This window comes from Lissotriton vulgaris, chromosome 7 (assembly GCF_964263255.1).
Source record: "Lissotriton vulgaris chromosome 7, aLisVul1.2, whole genome shotgun sequence".
In the NCBI taxonomy this organism is placed as follows: domain Eukaryota; kingdom Metazoa; phylum Chordata; class Amphibia; order Caudata; family Salamandridae; genus Lissotriton; species Lissotriton vulgaris.
In genome coordinates this window covers 1291707991-1291725810 of record NC_141695.1, presented here as the reverse complement: position 1 = coordinate 1291725810, position 17820 = coordinate 1291707991, and the positions used below count along the sequence as shown (strand labels likewise).

At 41.3% G+C, this 17820-nt stretch overlaps 1 protein-coding gene across 1 annotated transcript in view; it reads left to right on the top strand.

Annotated features, from left to right (window-relative positions):
* The window catches only part of LOC147703517 (serine protease 27-like), a 50761-nt gene extending 34488 nt beyond the window's left edge, over nt 1-16273 (top strand). The window contains exons 5-6 of the mRNA XM_086929500.1: nt 4219-4388; nt 15986-16273. Of these exons, the coding sequence (XP_086785626.1) occupies nt 4219-4388; nt 15986-16273 (458 nt within the window). The remainder of the gene's footprint in view (nt 1-4218; nt 4389-15985) is intronic.
* Nucleotides 16274-17820: the final 1547 nt, after the last annotated feature.

Genomic DNA, 17820 nt, shown 5'->3' with positions numbered 1-17820 from the left:
GCTTGCCCAGATATGCCCATGGTACTTCAGGAATGGGCGCGAGCAGCGATGAGAGGGAAACCAGACACTCCCTGTTGCGTACATATTTTCTTAGACTTGAGTGTTATTCATGTAATTAAGAATTCCTGGACATTCAACAACCGGTTGTAGGTGCTAAGTCTATCTAAACGCTTGAGCAATCTTTATTTGCCCGACACTTACTTAACACACCAGTCCAGACATGTCTTTAACTATGTACAGGCCAATGCCAGCTCAGACATGCCAGCAGAGGTGCATGGGTGTTGCAAGCAGGCAAACCAGGGTTCCCAAGATACATTTAAAGGAGAGAAATGTAGACAAAGCAGCAGCATCAGTGAAGAAAACACACATCCCAGCTGGAATGGAGGGCTAGTGTCTACCTAACATTTCACCCCAGCAACACAGCAGCTGGCTAATGCTATGGCTAGATCTTTGGAAATCAACAAGCAGCACATGAAGTAGAGAAATGTAATACACGCTGATACACAACAGGTACTTGAGCCCACATAAACTTTGTCATATGCATGCCAACACGAAAGGACTACATGCACATCACCCAAGACCATATAAAAGCTTGATTCCAAAAAGAACACACCAACAACCGGATTTATCTACAGTGGCACAAACCAGTGGAAAGTGTTGATTTGGGATTGAAGTTCCATAGCAAAACGCTGGATATTCTCTAAAAGTCGCAACATCTCCCATAGCTATTCTTTCCTCGAGATCTGCCTCGACCCCACTTCTGAGAACACGACCCTGGCTACCGGTCAGAAAGAGAATTGTATTTAAAATCTGCTGTGTAACCCACAAAACTTGAATGGGGAAAGGGCCTAGCTACTTACACCAAAAGCTCACACGCTAATATCCAGTTAGGAACTGGGGATCCATAGATAAAGTGTCACTTACCACCCCACATCCGAGGGTCAAGGTGTGGAGGCAGGTCCTTCTCACATATGGCTTCCACTTATTGGAACAGTTTGCCATTCCGAATCCGCATTTGCACTGATTACATCAAATGTAAGAAATGACTGAAGACGGATTGCTCTAACTCAGTTCTCTGCTCCTGCTGTTGTGCCCGTCCTCAGTGCCGAGATGCCCCTGCTGGTGTGATTCGTGCGCGATATCAAATTAAAGTGACATAACATAAGATAGTTATGTGCTATGTTGCATCAAAGGGGCACCCCGTGGGTGGAGCATGGACTTTCTCAAACTACCCTCCAAGATTTTTAGTAAGCTCTATCTACTAACATTTGTAGACAGGGATTTGTCCCACAAAATACATCTTCTTCAGTCAAGGGCTTAAGTAGGAGAAAGGTTTTGTTCTCTCCAAACATTTTCCAATTCGAATGTGTGCTGTACTGTATAGTACACATGAAGAGTGGGAAAAGTTGTAAAGTTAGTCTAAGTATACTGTTTTGTGCTGGAATGGTAACCTTCTAGTACAAAGCCCTGGCTAGACTCACCACACACACAGATGCACTAAGGTGTGTCAATTGATACTTGTATAGCGCACTACTCACCCGCAAGGGTCTCAAGGCGCTTGTGTGTAGTAGTGTGGTTGATGCAGAGCACCCAGGAAGTGTGCGAGTGCTTCGAAGAGAGCAGCAGTGCCATATCGTTTTAGATATGGCGCTGTCCTGCTTTTTCTTTCTTTTAGACAACCCAGCGCATCACTTTTGATTGCTGCACTGCTTGCATGAAAAAATAAAACATTTGTTCCTTAGTATTTATCAATACCGAGGGTTGCAGTAATGATCAGGTGCGGTATTGCAGCATCTTTGTGAGTTGTTCAACTGAGAATAAGACATGATATGTGGCATCAGGTGTGGCACATGGTTTCAGCTTGGTTTGCTTTTTTCGTAACAGTTTTTCTTGTTGATTTTCCATCAGGTTTCTCCTTGCAACGTGTTACAGTGAAGTGGACACAAAGTGTGGGTTAGCCTTTCTAACTTGTAATTCTGATTAGGGTTGAAAGATGGAACCTACCATTTCCAGATGAAACTGGATTACAACCTCCCTCATTATACGTCCCTTAGCCGTGTGGAGGGGTTAATAACCCGTGTAAGAGCAACGAAAGATGAAGACTGTACAATGCACTTTTTAAAATTATTTTAGGGATTTCTGCCCTCCGCAAAATTATTGAAAGGCAATTTCTAAAATGTTTTCCCTCTTGTATGAATAATAACTTATGGTCCTCATGAGCCTCCTCCTACAAATCTTACCTGGTAACCCCTTCTCTACAGAGCTTACCACTGAATTATTAATATCATAATATATTACATGAGCGAGGCAATTTTTCCCAAAATTGGACGAACCGTGGTGCTGAACTCCATATGCTATGGCTCGTTACCTTTTGATATAGCTGAAGAAACAAGACTCTGTTACACCATATATGATGTTACCAGATTCTCTGCACATGTATTAATTTAATGCATGCATGACAATGGGGGATGGAGGTATACTTATTATTGTGCTGTACAATTACACAGAAGTAATAACCCGTCAACCTTGTTGGGATTGGGGTAGTAAACTATATAAACAAAACAATATCCCAACTGGTATAATTTTAGGACAGTTAATGGGGACATGAATACAACATTGTCCAGGACGGAACAAGGAGACTCCAAATGATTTGCACATGTGCTCAAGGCATCATTTTACTAGGCATATTTATAAGGAATAGATAGATATAATTCACAGTTAATATCAGCACTGCAATTTCAAATTGAAGTATAAACAACCCGAAGTTGTACAAGGTGCACGAGTCAGACAAGTGAATAACACTACGGCGACACAAGTGACAGAGTGATCAGCGTGAGCGGCGCAAGGTATTGGTGCATAAATATATACAGTGAGTTTTAAAAGGCACAGAGTGGTTTGTAAATAATTTCAGAGGATCATTTTTTCTTGTGTCAATGTTGATGAGAACCACTGTGTGAAGGGCGCCTAAAGTCTTGCTGATAGGTCGACGGCGTTTCGATCCGTGGCAATTAGAGTCATCATCAGGACTGGGGGGTGTTGGTAGCAGAGCGAAAGTTGGGCCCAGTGGGGCCGAATTGGAGGAGTCAATCTCGTGGATCTGTTGGTTGAGGTTAGCAGAGAAACGGGTGCCGGGTCGGTCAACCCGGGAGGTGGTTGCTAAGGAGCCAATAGTTTTGATAAGGTGCTCCAAGGGCCTTCAATCCAGTTAGGCGCAGTCCCAAGGAAGGCAAGTAATCCAGGGGAGAAGTATGCCGGTCTGTGCGTGACCAGAGGTAGGGGGGCGCGAGGCGAATCAATCTGTCCTCGATGTGAATCTGTCCTCGATGTGAATCGATCGTTGTTCGGGCGTTGCAACGCCCGAACAACGATCGATTCACATCAAGGACAGATTGATTTGCCTCGCGCTCCCCTACCTCCGGTCACGCACGGACCGGCATACTTCTCCCCTGGATTACTTGCCTTCCTTGGGACTACGCCTAACTGGATTGAAGGCCCTTGGAGCACCTTACCAAAACTATTGGCTCCTTAGCAACCACCTCTTGGGTTGACCGACCCGGCACCCGTTTCTCTGCTAACCTCAACTAACAGATCCACGAGATTGCCTCCTCCAATTCGACCCCACTGGGCCCAACTTTCGCACTGCTACCAACCCCCCCAGTCCTGATGATGATCTTAATTGCCACGGATCTAAACGCCGTCGACCTATCAGCAAGATTTTAGGCGCGCTTCACACAGTGGTTCTCATCAACATTGACAAAAGAAAAAATTATCCTCTGAAATTATTTACAAACCACTCTGTGCCTTTTAAAACTCACTGTATATATTTATGCACCAATACCTTGCGCAGCTCACGCTGATCACTCTGTCACTTGTGTCGCCGTAGTGTTATTCACTTGTCTCACTCGTGCACCTTGTACAACTTCGGGTTGTTTATTCTTCAATTTGAAATTGCAGTGCTGATATTAACTGTGACTTATATCTGTCTATTCCTTATAAATATGCCTAGTAAAATGATGCCTTGAGCACATTTGCAAATCATTTGGAGTCTCCTTGTTCCATCCTGGACAATGTTGTATTCATGTCCCCACTAACTGTCCTAAAATTATACCAGTTGGGATATTGTTTTGTTTATATATTATTTTGCTGCACATGGGCCTTCTAGACCCTCACCCAATGACATCTATACGAAACCCATTGCAATGCCATGTTTCTTCTCAGGTGGTAATTCGTCCCCCAAGGTACTGCAGGAGGTTGAACTCCCCATCATCGATAAGAAGACATGTGATGAGTGGTACCACCTCGGCTCCCGGGGAAGCTCCACCATCCCCAAAGTGTATCCCGATATGATATGTGCTGGGTACAAAGAGGGCAAAAGGGATTCCTGCCAGGTACGTGAACAAGGAAGGGCCAACATTCCTATGGTATAGCTTATTGCGTTTGAGATCGCACACTCTAGAGTTGAGAGATCATGATTTGCAGTTAGACCAGTCATCAAAGTGTAATCTTGTCTCTGCCTCAAACCGTCTTTCCCTACCCGTGCGTCTCTATAACTACTACATGCCCCTAGGTGAAAGAATCTTGCCCTGCAAAAACTCTACTCCACTTCTTTGATGACCCTCTAGTGATGTATGGAATAGTTTGTCATGTTGCCACATTAAATTTCACTGACATACTTCTCACACATACCTACACAAAGTCTATGTTTGGTGATGTTATGTTATAAGAAAAAAAAATTCCGATCATACATACATCCTGTGGTCCCTTGATGCAACAGTAATATAACATTTCTGACTGTAACATAGTCAAATTAGCTGGAAAACAAAAAGGTGTTGAGCCGTTTATCCTGAAAATGCAATGGGAAGAGGTAAACTTAAGGTCAAGAGTCAGATTATTCCATAGCTGAGAGGCTAAGGTGGAGACAAATGTTCCATATTGTAAATATGTTTTTTAAAATAAAACATTCAATAAAAAGTAAAAACCTCCAGAGCCTGGAGATTGGTACATTGGCATGCCCTATCTGTCATGACTTTTCTGGCTTACTGTTTGATCCTGAGCAGCAGATGATAGAAGGTCTAGGGTGCATGTTTGTGTGGCATCCACTTCTATACTGCACATACATTCTTGTTCCTGTGTAAGCCAGACATACAGGGGCCTAGGATCTGCTAACCACTTCACAGACCATACAGGGGTCACCTTTTTCATGACCATTGCTAAGCAGAGCTTTTCACAAAATTCTCAGTAGATCATCCAGGCCTGGCAAACATCCATTTTTTATTAAACGTTGGTCAAAGGAAATAGAAAAATACCCTTAGTACAATTTTTTTTAAATCTTAAATATTTTCTAATAACTGTCACCCAATTGTTACAAATGCCAGTTTTCAGATAATGGAGCATGATTCTGTTGAGTATCAAAGACGTAAATGTATTAATTTCAAAATATAGTTTTGGAAGCAATACATTTTTACTTATCCTTTGTAGTGGCATGTTCAGGTGAGACATCTAGTATAGAATATGAATATCTAATTTTCTAGAAGGTTTGGACCCATTACAGAGATTAAGAATATCCAAATAAGATAAATTACATATATTGGATCCAAATGAAGCTCATGTACGTTTTCTGTGGTTGTTCTGAAGCAAAGGTATAGATCCTGCCATCCAGGACTTATCACTTGTCTTGAACAGGAGTGTTCAACCTGGGCTAGTAGATGTTATCCACACTAGAGTTTAGGACTACCCACATGAGATCAAGATAACTCCTGTAAAATCAGTGATTATAATGACATTCCAGCATGATCTGTCTCTCCTAGAACTGCTGGTCACACCTGTTCTAAAAGAACATGAGCCATTTTCTCTTCATCTATGGCAGAGGTCTTCAAACTTTTTTAGGGCCAGCCCCCCCAGGCAATATTTTTTAGGAGCCGGGCCCCCCCATCACTATAATTTCTGGAAATTGGGATTTGGCCTCTTCGACAACCGGTTTATCCCTGAGGCGTCAGCTGGCAAGTAATTTTCACAATAGCAAAACAACATTAGCAGGGTTTTGTGAAGTTAAGATTTGGGAGTTGTAAATCTGGCCCACAATCACTGAACTCATTCAACACCCTTTGATGGGAAACTTTCCTTTGGGGAAAACCACCACAAGGCCAGTGCATGCACCCCCACCTTTCAGGACCACATATAATACCATGCAGTCTGATCTAGCGAACAAGCAGAATGATGGAAGACCTGGCAACCACATCATTCTCGGGGCAAGGTCTTTGCACTGAAAGTACATCTCAATCAACTGAAATTATCACTGCCATATATGTTAATTTTGTATTATCATGTAATAGCAGTATAGATACCCTGGGCCCTGGTACAGGTAATAAAATGACCTACTTGACTAGAGCTGGGATAGGAATAGACAGCAACTGTCAGGTTTTAATGGGCCGAATCTACATTAAGGCTGTGCAGGAGGCTTCTTGACAGCACTATCACACATGAACAGGAATGGGTGTAAAACTGCAACAAATGACCTGAAAATGCTGTATTATGGAAAATACTATGGCAAATGGTCAAATGTAATTTTGCCTCAAGCTCTGAAAATGCCTGCATCACAGCAGATTTGCAGAAGCCAAACCCTTCTGGTGGTGTTTAAACCCACCCACGTTTCGTGAACATTTCCCTGTTTTAAGTACGTGTACAGTCCATGAAACTGTTGCATGCCTTACGTGTGTGTGTATGTTTGAAAGAATATCAGCTTGTCTAGTAGTGTGAACACCTGTTGTGTGATTATGGGCCAGATGTATCAAGGCTTTTGCGACTCGCAAAGGCCGAAATTCGCAGAATTTCGGCCTTTGCGATCTCGCAAACAGCCTTTTTGCATTTTTTCTTATGTATGAAAAAATCGCAATTTAAGGAATCGCAATAATTTACGATTCCTTATTTTGCCATAGCATTTAAGGAATCGCAAATTTTGCGATTCCTTAAATGATATGTATGAAACATTTTGAAATTGCGATTTTGTGTTAAGAAATCGCGAATTACCACCAACTTGTAGTTGGTGGTAATTTGCGATTTCTTTTAAAAATGCCCTATTTGGCATTTGTGAGGGTGGCATGTGACACACATACATGCCCATAGGGCATGTATGAGTGCCAAATGCACACACATGTAAATTTCAGGGGTGCAGCAGGGTGTCTTTGAGACACCCCTGCACCCTTGATATAATTCTCAAATTGCGATTAGCAAATTGCGAATTCGCAATTTGAGAATTATTGCACTATCATTCCTAAGGGCCTCCTGGCCCATAGGAATGCATTGGAAATTATTCTTTATTTGCGAATTCGCAAAATGCGAATTCGCAAATAAAGAATAATAAGGAATTGAAAAAAAATTGCGAATTTGTACATACATTCCGTTTTGCGAATTCTAAATAGCGATTCGCAAAAAATCGCTATTTAGGATTCGCAAAACGCAATCTTGATACATCTGGCCCTAAGTTTGTACAAGGGCTGTGCATTGAGGCAAAACTCAATTTATGTTTGGCAGTGGTAAAAAAACAGAAGTAGAGAGAAGATGGGGGGAATAAGGAAATTATACTGCAGGAAAATGTTTACATTTGACTTATGAGTCGCTTCAAATGTCTAGACAGCTGTGCAATGAACCGATGTAAAAGGCAGCAGCAAGGACGCCAAAAGTCACCAGCAAGAAAAGCTTAGGCCCGGGAAGATGCACCACACAAAGCAGCATATGTTTTTAAGTTTCATTTTGAGTGAAAGTGAAATTCGCTGCCATTTCCTGCCTTTTGTCTCGGATTAAAGGAAGGTCAAAGTTGAAGCCTCCACATATTTATTATTTGCTCTGACTGCTACCCCCAGTCAGAGAGAGTCCTGTTTTCGATGGCCATGATTCTCGAGAATAAACGTAAAGGGAAAATCTTTCCGTGAAGCTTGCGCCCCCCCTAGGATGTTTTCTCGCCCCCCCCCCCCCCCCCCCGGGGGGAGCACCCCACAGTTTGAAGACCTCTGATCTATGGCCACATGAATAATTGATTAAAGTTTGTGAGAGTCCTCTGCTGGTGTTTCACGAAACTAGCAGAGATAAATTGATATCTATTAGTTTACTTATTTATAAAATTATGAAAAAAGGCCACAATTTAGGATCATGGCTACTAGTTCTAACACTAAAAGCTGGATGAAGCAACTGAACTTGCTGCTTTATTTGTGCATTCAAATTTTACTGTTCAGCATTTTATTGTTGTACATAAAGACCTACACTCATATAAAGATACAGCTCTGATTGGAGAGCGGCCTTCGAGTGCTATAGGTTTTTGCCATTCTGTATTTGAGTTGCAAATCCTTGTCACCTCCTTCAGTCAGCCATGCCTGCTTGACTACTCTATAATTTGGAGAGTCAGCTACCAGATAGCAATATTTCACATCCAGTGAGCAGTGAAGTTGTTACCAAGTTACTGAAAAGCAAGTAGTAATTCACCAGTTACTTACAGAATTGCACAATACCCACTGGTTGCCCATGGAAGCAAATATAAGACACTTGACTCACCCACTTCCACTCTTGTCATCTAACCAGAGGTCTGTTTTGTTTTGTCTTAATGCCACTTTCCTTCTGTAATTTTGGAGCTTAAATTGGCTTAGTTTCTGCCACATCAAGATTTTGTAAGAGTGGTCCCTACAATTGTGGGGAGCACACTGTGTTCTTTAAATACCCCTCACACACCAAAAGGATCATTGGTGTCATGCTTCATCATTGGGGTCTTCGCACCCCTCTACGGGATGCAGCGTGCTACTGACCAGTGACTACACAGGAGCACGTTTATATTTTGGCTATGTGTGGTGCATGTGAGGTTTCAGTGTGTTTAGGTGAGTGGTGGGTTCTGAAAAGTGACAAAGTGAGGTTAAAAAGTACCTGGCACGTGAGGTCTACAAAAACTTTAATGGGCCCCTGTGCTGGTTCTGTTAAAAGAGTGGGTGTGAGGTGTTTTGTATGTTAATGTACAACACCTCGTTGTGCGTTGTCGACATGTTTCTCAGCTGGGCTTCTTCAGGACGGGGTGCACAGATCCCCACCATACTCACGTCCCTCGAAAATTTTGGTTTGTTTACAGAAAAGTGATATTTAAGCAAAAAAGGCTAGTATGTGCCTACTTGTCTGTTCCAAAGTTCCTACAATAAGAACCTAAAAAGAAGGACAAAAAAGAACACAAAAGGAGAATATTTTTGGTATTATTGTTGTAATATCCAGTAGTGCAGGAACAGTGACCTATAAAAATGTGAGGGCTACAACTGCTAGACATAGTATGTCATCCTATTGTGGTGGTGTGCCCTGTAAGAAAGAACACAGACAAGACATACACAACATAAAACATAAAACACACGCTCTAGTCCATTAGCCTTTTTGGGTTATGATGAATCTTATTTTGTTAATCCTTTAGGAAAAAAACAATTATGAGCATACTTGCTGCCAAAGTGCTGGTTGGCACCATGAGCCTCCGAAAGGTGGGGTCAAAGTGCTAGTTGCACCCTGCAAAAATAAGGTATACTGCTCACTCTGTATGAACGCCTCGTCTTCACATACTTCTAGTGATGGCAATCGAGGTTTCTGTGTCTTACTTTGAAGTAAGGCACAGAAATTGTCCTGTAGCAGTGAGAATACCTATCCACTTAGCAACCTGTATTGCCACCACCAGAAGTAAGTGAAAACGAGGCATTCATACAGAGTCAGCAGGATACCTTATTTTTGCAGGGTGCAACTAGCACTTGGACCCCACAGTTTGGAGGCTCATGGTGCCAACCAGCAGGATAGTAGTTATTTATTAATTCAATACATGTTTAAAACAACTAATAGCAGCCACCCAACCCATTTTTAAAGCTTGGGGGCCTTAAACAGTCTGAATTCTCACACTTGTAACACTGTGATGGTTAGTAGTTGTGTACGTTTTGTCATTGGCTGTGCAATGTGTGGTGGTAACTGCTGTTTCCTCATCACGAGGGCCCAGCACTTATATGTTTACAAATTAAGCACTGGCTTACTCTGTGCTTTTATTGGAGTTTAAAGGACTCCACAAATGTAAAGCCTCGCCTACTTCTTTTTTTCACTTTTTAACTGTTTTAGGCATTTTCTGCAGCTGTGGTGGGAGATGAGAGACGTAAGAATAGCCCAGGATCGCTCTCACCAATTCACATATTCAGTGCTGACAACTCTGAGATATGGATACAGGAGCTAAGGGCCATATGTATCAACACATTTCCCCATAGACACAGAATGGGCAAAACCCTTTGATACATCTGGCCCTAGGGGGTGCAAAGTACCCTGCAAGCAGATTGGCTGCTCAGCAGATGGCTGCTCTAACCAAAAACAACACCCCAATGCACCCAGTGTAGGCTTGGAATACACCACAGGTACTGACACAGTAATGGACCATCCTTCTTTTCAATGGTCTTATCCTTTACTGAATTTCTTTGAATGTTTCGAAGAATGCCTTTTTGATTTAACCTAACCCTTAGCCGTCCTTTTCCCTCGCACCAACACAACCGTGCAAAACTACTGGGCAACTTTTGTGCACTAAACATTTCAGCCGATTTCCCTCCTCCCTTTGAAACCAACTAGTTCTAAATATGGGTTCCACAATTTCTCAATTTTACATTCATTTGATGAAAATCTAGCTTTCCAGCACCATAATCTACTTGGAGTGGTTTGCTTATTGAAGGCTACTCTTCATTATACTATGAATTGTAATTTACCATCCCGCTCCATAACTCCTTTTATAATGCATAATCTAGAAAAAAAATTCTGTGAGCAGTTATGACTTCTGAAGTTGCTACCAAACAAGTTTTTTCAGATTACTTAGTGAACTGAATTGGAAATATTAGATTTTTTGGCACTTCATAGGAACACAGGCAACTGTTGCAGAAGAGTGATCTAGTAACAAAGGATGACTGTGGATTCAATCAATTCAATCTTTATTTCGATTCAAAGAATCATAAAAAAACATGTCAGAAGATTCAATCAACCACAGACATTGCATATAAAATTCTTTTCTTTTTAAACTAAAAATGGTTTAGCTAAAAATTGAAATACATAGCAATTGTACATGTTGAAAATGTTCAGATTGTCTAGAGACTTTTACAGCATTATACCTCTCGAATTAGTATAAATGTAAAGTGCAAGTGCGTACTTGGTTGGCACAGTCTAGCAAGACATATAATTAAAATGGTACTAAAAAGATAAAAGATGCAATAATACATTTACAAAATATCCATTGATTTCATTATGAATAGTTTAAATTAATTTAGATTGTACTGGGCTAAGAGGTCACATGATATTTAGATTCAAGTGTGATGGCATTTGGAAAGCAATTGGGAGGGAATGGTTATAATATGGTTTACCTTAAAATTTTAGCCCTCTCTTTTTCCTTAGGGAACTAGCAGCCAGCAAATATCTACTTATACCAAACACAATAGGTTGTGAGCTATCTGATTTTAATATTCTCAACGCTTCTAGATGTTTCCTAGTTGTTAGGTTCTGGCACAGCGGCTTAATCCATTTACTTCTAGGAACCATAGATACTGGGCAAAAAAATAAAATATGTGCAATATCTTCATTTGTAAACAAAGAATACACAGTTTAAAAGAGGGTCTGAGGCTATCTTTAGGTACCTGCCTGGTTATATTGCCCCTTTCACAACCTTCAATATTACAAATATCCAGGGGTCTAGAATACAGTAATGTTCTGAGCACTCCAAAACACTGCAAAAACCTGGACGTCTATGCTACTATAATTAAGAGTCCTACCTAAATGAAAAAATCCCATTTAGATAAACGAATTCCCATCACCTACCAATTGGTGACATGCTTCATCATCTGGGTTTCCTCTTAAAGTCACTCCAGTGACACTAAGGGATACAACCCCATCATACAGACCGGGGAGCTAGAGGATGTTTTTTGTTCTAATAGTAAGTTACCAGAGGAGAGCAATTGACTTGTGTGGGAATTGAATGCAGTGCAAAATAACAAGAGTAATATGTGATTTTAAAATTGAACTACGACAGACCCTGTATTTATTCTTGTCTCTCGCAATCCAAACAAAAAACAGTGGAAACAACAGTTTATAACAAATAACTATCTGATGTTTGAAAAAAAGGTCAACATTTTTCAGCACAACCGGACCACATTTTGTCCAATGCCTTCTTCAGGACCAACTAGAATGTTGCTACTGCACAGTGTAAAAAAGTGAAAAATAAGACCATAGTGAGAAATACAAATACATTTGAAGCGGTTGGAAATGATACAACCGGATCACCTGTAATCAGGAATGTATAATCTTTCCTCTGCAAAGCCCATACAGCTAACGGACTCCAATATGCATGAGGAGGATACCTCACCTGGCTGCGGCTCAGGGAAAAAGGAGGCACCGCTCTTTCCATCGGTACCTCTTGGCGGACATCTAAGCCGTCGGGGCGGTGTTTTGAAGTGCTCAGAACATTACTGTATTCTAGACCCCAGGATATTTGTAATATTGAATATCTTCATGTGTGCCTGATAAACAGAGGGTACACTTAGGGTCCCTTCCCGTAGTCTGTGACTTAGCCCACTAAGCAATAAAGGAGTTTATCTGCAGCATCTCATATCTAAATTTCAGAGAATGTGTCTTTGCTAGCTTGGGTTCAATCTCATGCAAAAATTGCTCAAAACTCGGGACCATTTTAATTGACAGAAATTGTGGAGTAAGTCTCCCTCATGTGCAATCTAAAGTGACTCTGTGCAAAATAAAATTCCAAAAAATATGCTTGATCTCGGTCTTTGAATATCGCATCAGTAGTCTGGGATTAACCCAAAATCTGTTCAGGCCCAGACCCAAGAGCCATTTTTTAAATGTGGGCCAACCAAGGGAAGGTAAGGTGGGCATCAAGATCCATTCGTTTACGCAAAGTCTGTCTCTGTTTCTAACTCGTCAGTGGTCCAGAGTCTGGCCCAATAGGACAACGATTGCCATATAGCTAGCTGTTACAATCTTTTGATGCCAATGTCATAGGTTAACGAAATCACAGGAATGTTTTGTAGAAGTGACGTAAACATCCTCATAATTTTATTTTCCCCAACTATTAGGAGATTTAGGTTTTAGCCACCCAATAGCTCTGACCCATAAAGGGCAGCAGTTTGGGCCCTAAATGTATAAACCTCCAGGGTCGGAGTGATAGCCTTTGACACAGTAGATTGTTGTTTCTTAACTATAGGGACAGATTTTTGCAATCTAATTGCTCTAGCCTTGTTTATATGTGGCTTCCACAATAGCTTTGAATCAATTGTAACCCCCAAGTAAATACAATTGGAAACACACTCTAATGGTGCTGGGTTCAAGACTATTTTATATTTTATTTTTCAAGCTTTTATGTGGTCTTATAGCCATGTATTTGTTCTTGGTGGGGTTTCTTTCAAGGCCCTTTAGTCTGCAATAATTGCTGGAGCTGTCAAGTAAGTTGTGTAACCCCCTAGGGGTCTGGGACAGTAAGATTGTATAATCAGCAAACGTTAAGGCACAAATATGAGTCCCTCCAAGCTTAGACGAGTCATGGGAGGAATTTTGCAAATGCTGGACCAAATCATTTAGATATATTAAAAACAGGGTAGGTGCAAGGACACAGCCCTGCTGCACATCCCTCCTGACAGGAATCTCCTCTGTAAGCTCCCCCGCTGTACCCCAGCGTACCTTCACGAAGTTACATTCATGGAGCCTTACAATCTGTTTTGAAATATCCTCTGGCACTCCCTGTTGGCAGAGAGTGTCCCATAAAAGATCTCGTGGAATTGAATCAAAAGCTGCTTTTAAGTCAATGGAAGCAACATGTAAATGTCCAAGTTTTATTCTTGTGTATTTCCAGGTTAGACATAGGAGTCTAAAAACGTGGTTAATTGTACTAGTTTTTAGTCTGAAGTCGACCTGGCAGGGCAAAAGTACATCGTTCTCCAGTATCCAGTCATATAGATTGCCCATGATTCGCTTTGCACAGACTTTTTGGATGGTATCTATCAAGATTATAGGCCTATAATTAGCAGGATCATACCTTCTTTCCTTTTTGTAAATAAGGACCTTTCTATGCCCCCTTCCAGGATTCAGGGATAGGCTCCCCACTAGCTAATTCATTACTTAAAAGGTTCAGGTAGGCACCCACACTTCGGGGGCATGTTTCAAAAGGTCCCCTGGTATCTTATCTTGGCCAGGCGCCTTTGCTAGTTTAATGGCAGCTATGGCTAACGCAGTGTCTTCAATACTAAACTGAAGTGGCGCATTTTGTGTAGAAGCTAGCGGCTCATCAATGGAAACAGTAGGGTCTATATAGACTCCCCAGACACGGCGTACACATTAGATAAGTTTCTATGCCAAGTACAATGGTCCAAAAAGTGATCTGTGACAGCCTTACTTATCTTACTGCTGTGTGCTATTATTCTCCAGAACATGGACTAGTTCTTAGATTTAGCTGCAGTAATAAGGTCGCCCCAGTTGGCGCCTTCCCAATTTTTTGTGCTACTTTCTGCACTTTTTATATTCTGCTCTTTGGTATCTAATCTGAATGTATTTGGCCTCAAGAGCCAGTAAAAGCCGTCATTTGGCTAAAGAGCATTCTTTGTTAAACCAAGGGTTAGAAAATTGGTTATTGAGCCTTGACTTACAGTCTCCCATCTGTGGTTTCCTTAAAGCAATCTTTATATTCTCTGCCAAGCGGTGATGGATTTGTGTAATGGGTATGGATTCTGGACTTGAATCAACATAGGGGATTAAAGCTTCGCAAAAAGTATTATAGATACTTGTAAGGGGTTCAACTTGGCCCATAATAGCAGACCATTTAACTGCTCTCCGGTTGTAAATAACTGACCATTGCGGGTACCTATTTCCCAAGTCAATTGGGTGTGTTTGGTGGCCGGTGACTAACCGCCCAGACAAGGATAAACATAATGGGAAGTGGTCACTCTCTCCTCTACTATCTACCTTGAAGTTCTGAATATGTGCCCAGTCTGCTATAGTTATCATCACATAATCTATTCTTGACCTGGATTTTCCCTAGAAAAAGTATTAGAAAACTCAATATCTGAGGGGGGAAACATTGTTTACAACGCGGGAATTACATTGCGATGCTATTACATTGCGGTTTTCACAACGAAAGTCGTTACAACGACTTGCGCTATATGGCGCTCTAGGACAAGGAATAGTATAATTTACTTTCAAACACCTTCCCTACTGTACGTAGACTGGAGTTGGAATAGTAAATTATACTACTCCTAAGTCCAGCGCCCTCCAACACAAGTCGTTGTAACGACTTGCGTTGTAAAAACCGCAATGTAATGTAACGCGATGTAAATGTAAATGTATGTGTTGTACCGTCATACAGCCTCTGAGGGGAACCGGCCATTGCAAACCCTTTGGCCTCTTTCTATAGTGAAGTGGACTAGTTGTGATGGAACACGGCACTCTTATTTGTGGCTGAGAGCGGAATCCCCCTAGCCAATTCTTCATTCTCAAAAATAGATTAAATCCCCACCAGTGGTTCATAGCAACAGTTAAAATCACCCCCCACAAGAACAGCTCCATTTGGTTTAGAAGATTCAAGGATTTCCTCCAATCCATGAATAACAGGTGACTGTTTCGAGAGCTGTGGAATCACTGGGGCACCTTCCATGACAGCATGGTGCTCTAGTTTATCTATAGGATTTTGCTTTTTAAAGGGTCTCTGAGGCTCTCTCTAAGGATATGTTGGTGTGACGCTGTCTCTGAGTTCGTTATGGTGGTGCTTCTATCCTTGTGTCACTCTGTTTGTGTTTTTTTATGGGCTTCTACTCATCAACCTGTTGATCATGGATCCAGCTTCTTGCTTTCCTGCAACGCTTGTGGCACAGGTGGGCTTTGTGTCATCAATGCCGCATTTGATTTGTGTTTGTGCAGAAGTTAGTCAGTGATTTCTCTGCTCTGACAGACTTTTCTCTTTCTCCAGGGAGATTCCGGGGGTCCGCTCGTCTGCAAGTGGAACAGCACCTGGTTGCTGGCAGGAATCGTGAGCTGGGGTGATGATATATGCGCCACCGTCAACAAGCCAGGGGTCTACACACGTGTTACATCCTATACCGATTGGATCAAACAGTACATTCCCAGCATTACTTTGAAAGCAGAAAATACAATCCTCGTCAACGTCAGCCAAGGGCACAAACTCTTCTCTGGCCTGGCTAGAACTGTGTGCATAGCAATGCCTGTTATGACAGTGTTACTGCTGGTGCTTCTCTGACACTCTGACCTCTTCTGGAACCGACACATTGCAGATGTAACAATTCAGAGGGTGTTCTTGCACTCAGCCTACAGCACTGGGTCCTCAGAGAAGCAGAGAGGTGTCATGGACATAATGCGGTTCGAATGAAGGACACATCTACAGGATCCCGTATAATCAAATGGCATAGGTAGCTGGTGCTAAGTGTATTTTGATTTAACTTCTATCCATTATTGGGAGGATACACGAGAGCCTTCGATATCTACATCATTTGGCTGTACAAAAACCTTGATTGTTAATCTCATTGACATGTATGATTGTCAGAATGTTGTTGTTTGTCAGGGATGTATGAATGTGTATGTATTTTTGGACCCTTGGATGAGTGTTGTTTTATTAATGCTGTGTGTGGGACCTATTTTTACATGTTTAATAGGTATTACTTATCTGTGTTTGTTTTTCACTTTGTGAACCTTGATAAATAAAATGAATTGCAATGATCAAAATAAATATATAGAAATTTTGTAAGAATTGTGTTCTTGGATTTATTGTGATAAATGTTCCTATGCTAGCCCAGTGTTGTCTTTTATTTGGTGACCCTATTAGGGCACTATATATATCCTGTATATAAGCAGGTTGATCTCCTTAGTTTTAGAGCTGCTGCCAAGTGCCCATAAGAGGAACCTCTTATATATTCAATCAAAATGTGATAAAGTGGTGGCTGAGATTGCATTTATTTCGGCTGGGATGGCTAGTAGCAAACATACAATTTCAAATGACAAAAATAACAAACTCTTTTGTGAGCAAATTTAAGTCTAGATGTTTGTAAAAATCAACAAATTAAACCATATCAAGGCCTCGATGCTTGCCTTCATTCTCTCCTCCATTCCCCCATCCCACTGGCCATTTTCTGCCACCTCTGTCTGTCTCTATCATGTGCTTCTGGGACTAGATCAACAGACTCCACAGCTTGCCAGGTTCAGCACCGCCTCATGCTGCAGGTTGGAGATGTTGATAGAGCGCGCAGGTCACCCGACTATAATTTTACCAATACTCACCTGGGCCCATAATTCAATTACACATTTACTTAATCAGGTAACCCACACTCTACTACCAGTTTATTTAATTCCACTAATTCCTATACCATTGATTTACCAATCCTGGTCATAGGTACTTAGGACCACATGGATCAGAGAGTTATGTAAAGAAAGGCAATCAAAAATCCCATAACGTTTGCACTCATATAATAACCACAGACTCTGGGTAGGTTCAAACTCTTTATCTAATCATCAAAAGTCATGACCCATAGATTAAAAGCGATTAAACTGTCAATAACCAAGATTAGAAACAGTGTATAACTATGCAAAAGATAGATTATGCCAACCATTTAGCAAACTCGAAAATAAGGGAAAGGTAAAACAAGGAGCATACTATTTCAAGAAACAGATTTACGCAATTTGACTAAAGGAAGGTAAGGAAGAGGAACATACTAAAACCAAGTACTTTCGCAATTGCTAACAGTTTGGAAAGAGAACAAAATATGCAATATCGAAACTCTATTTTAGCACATA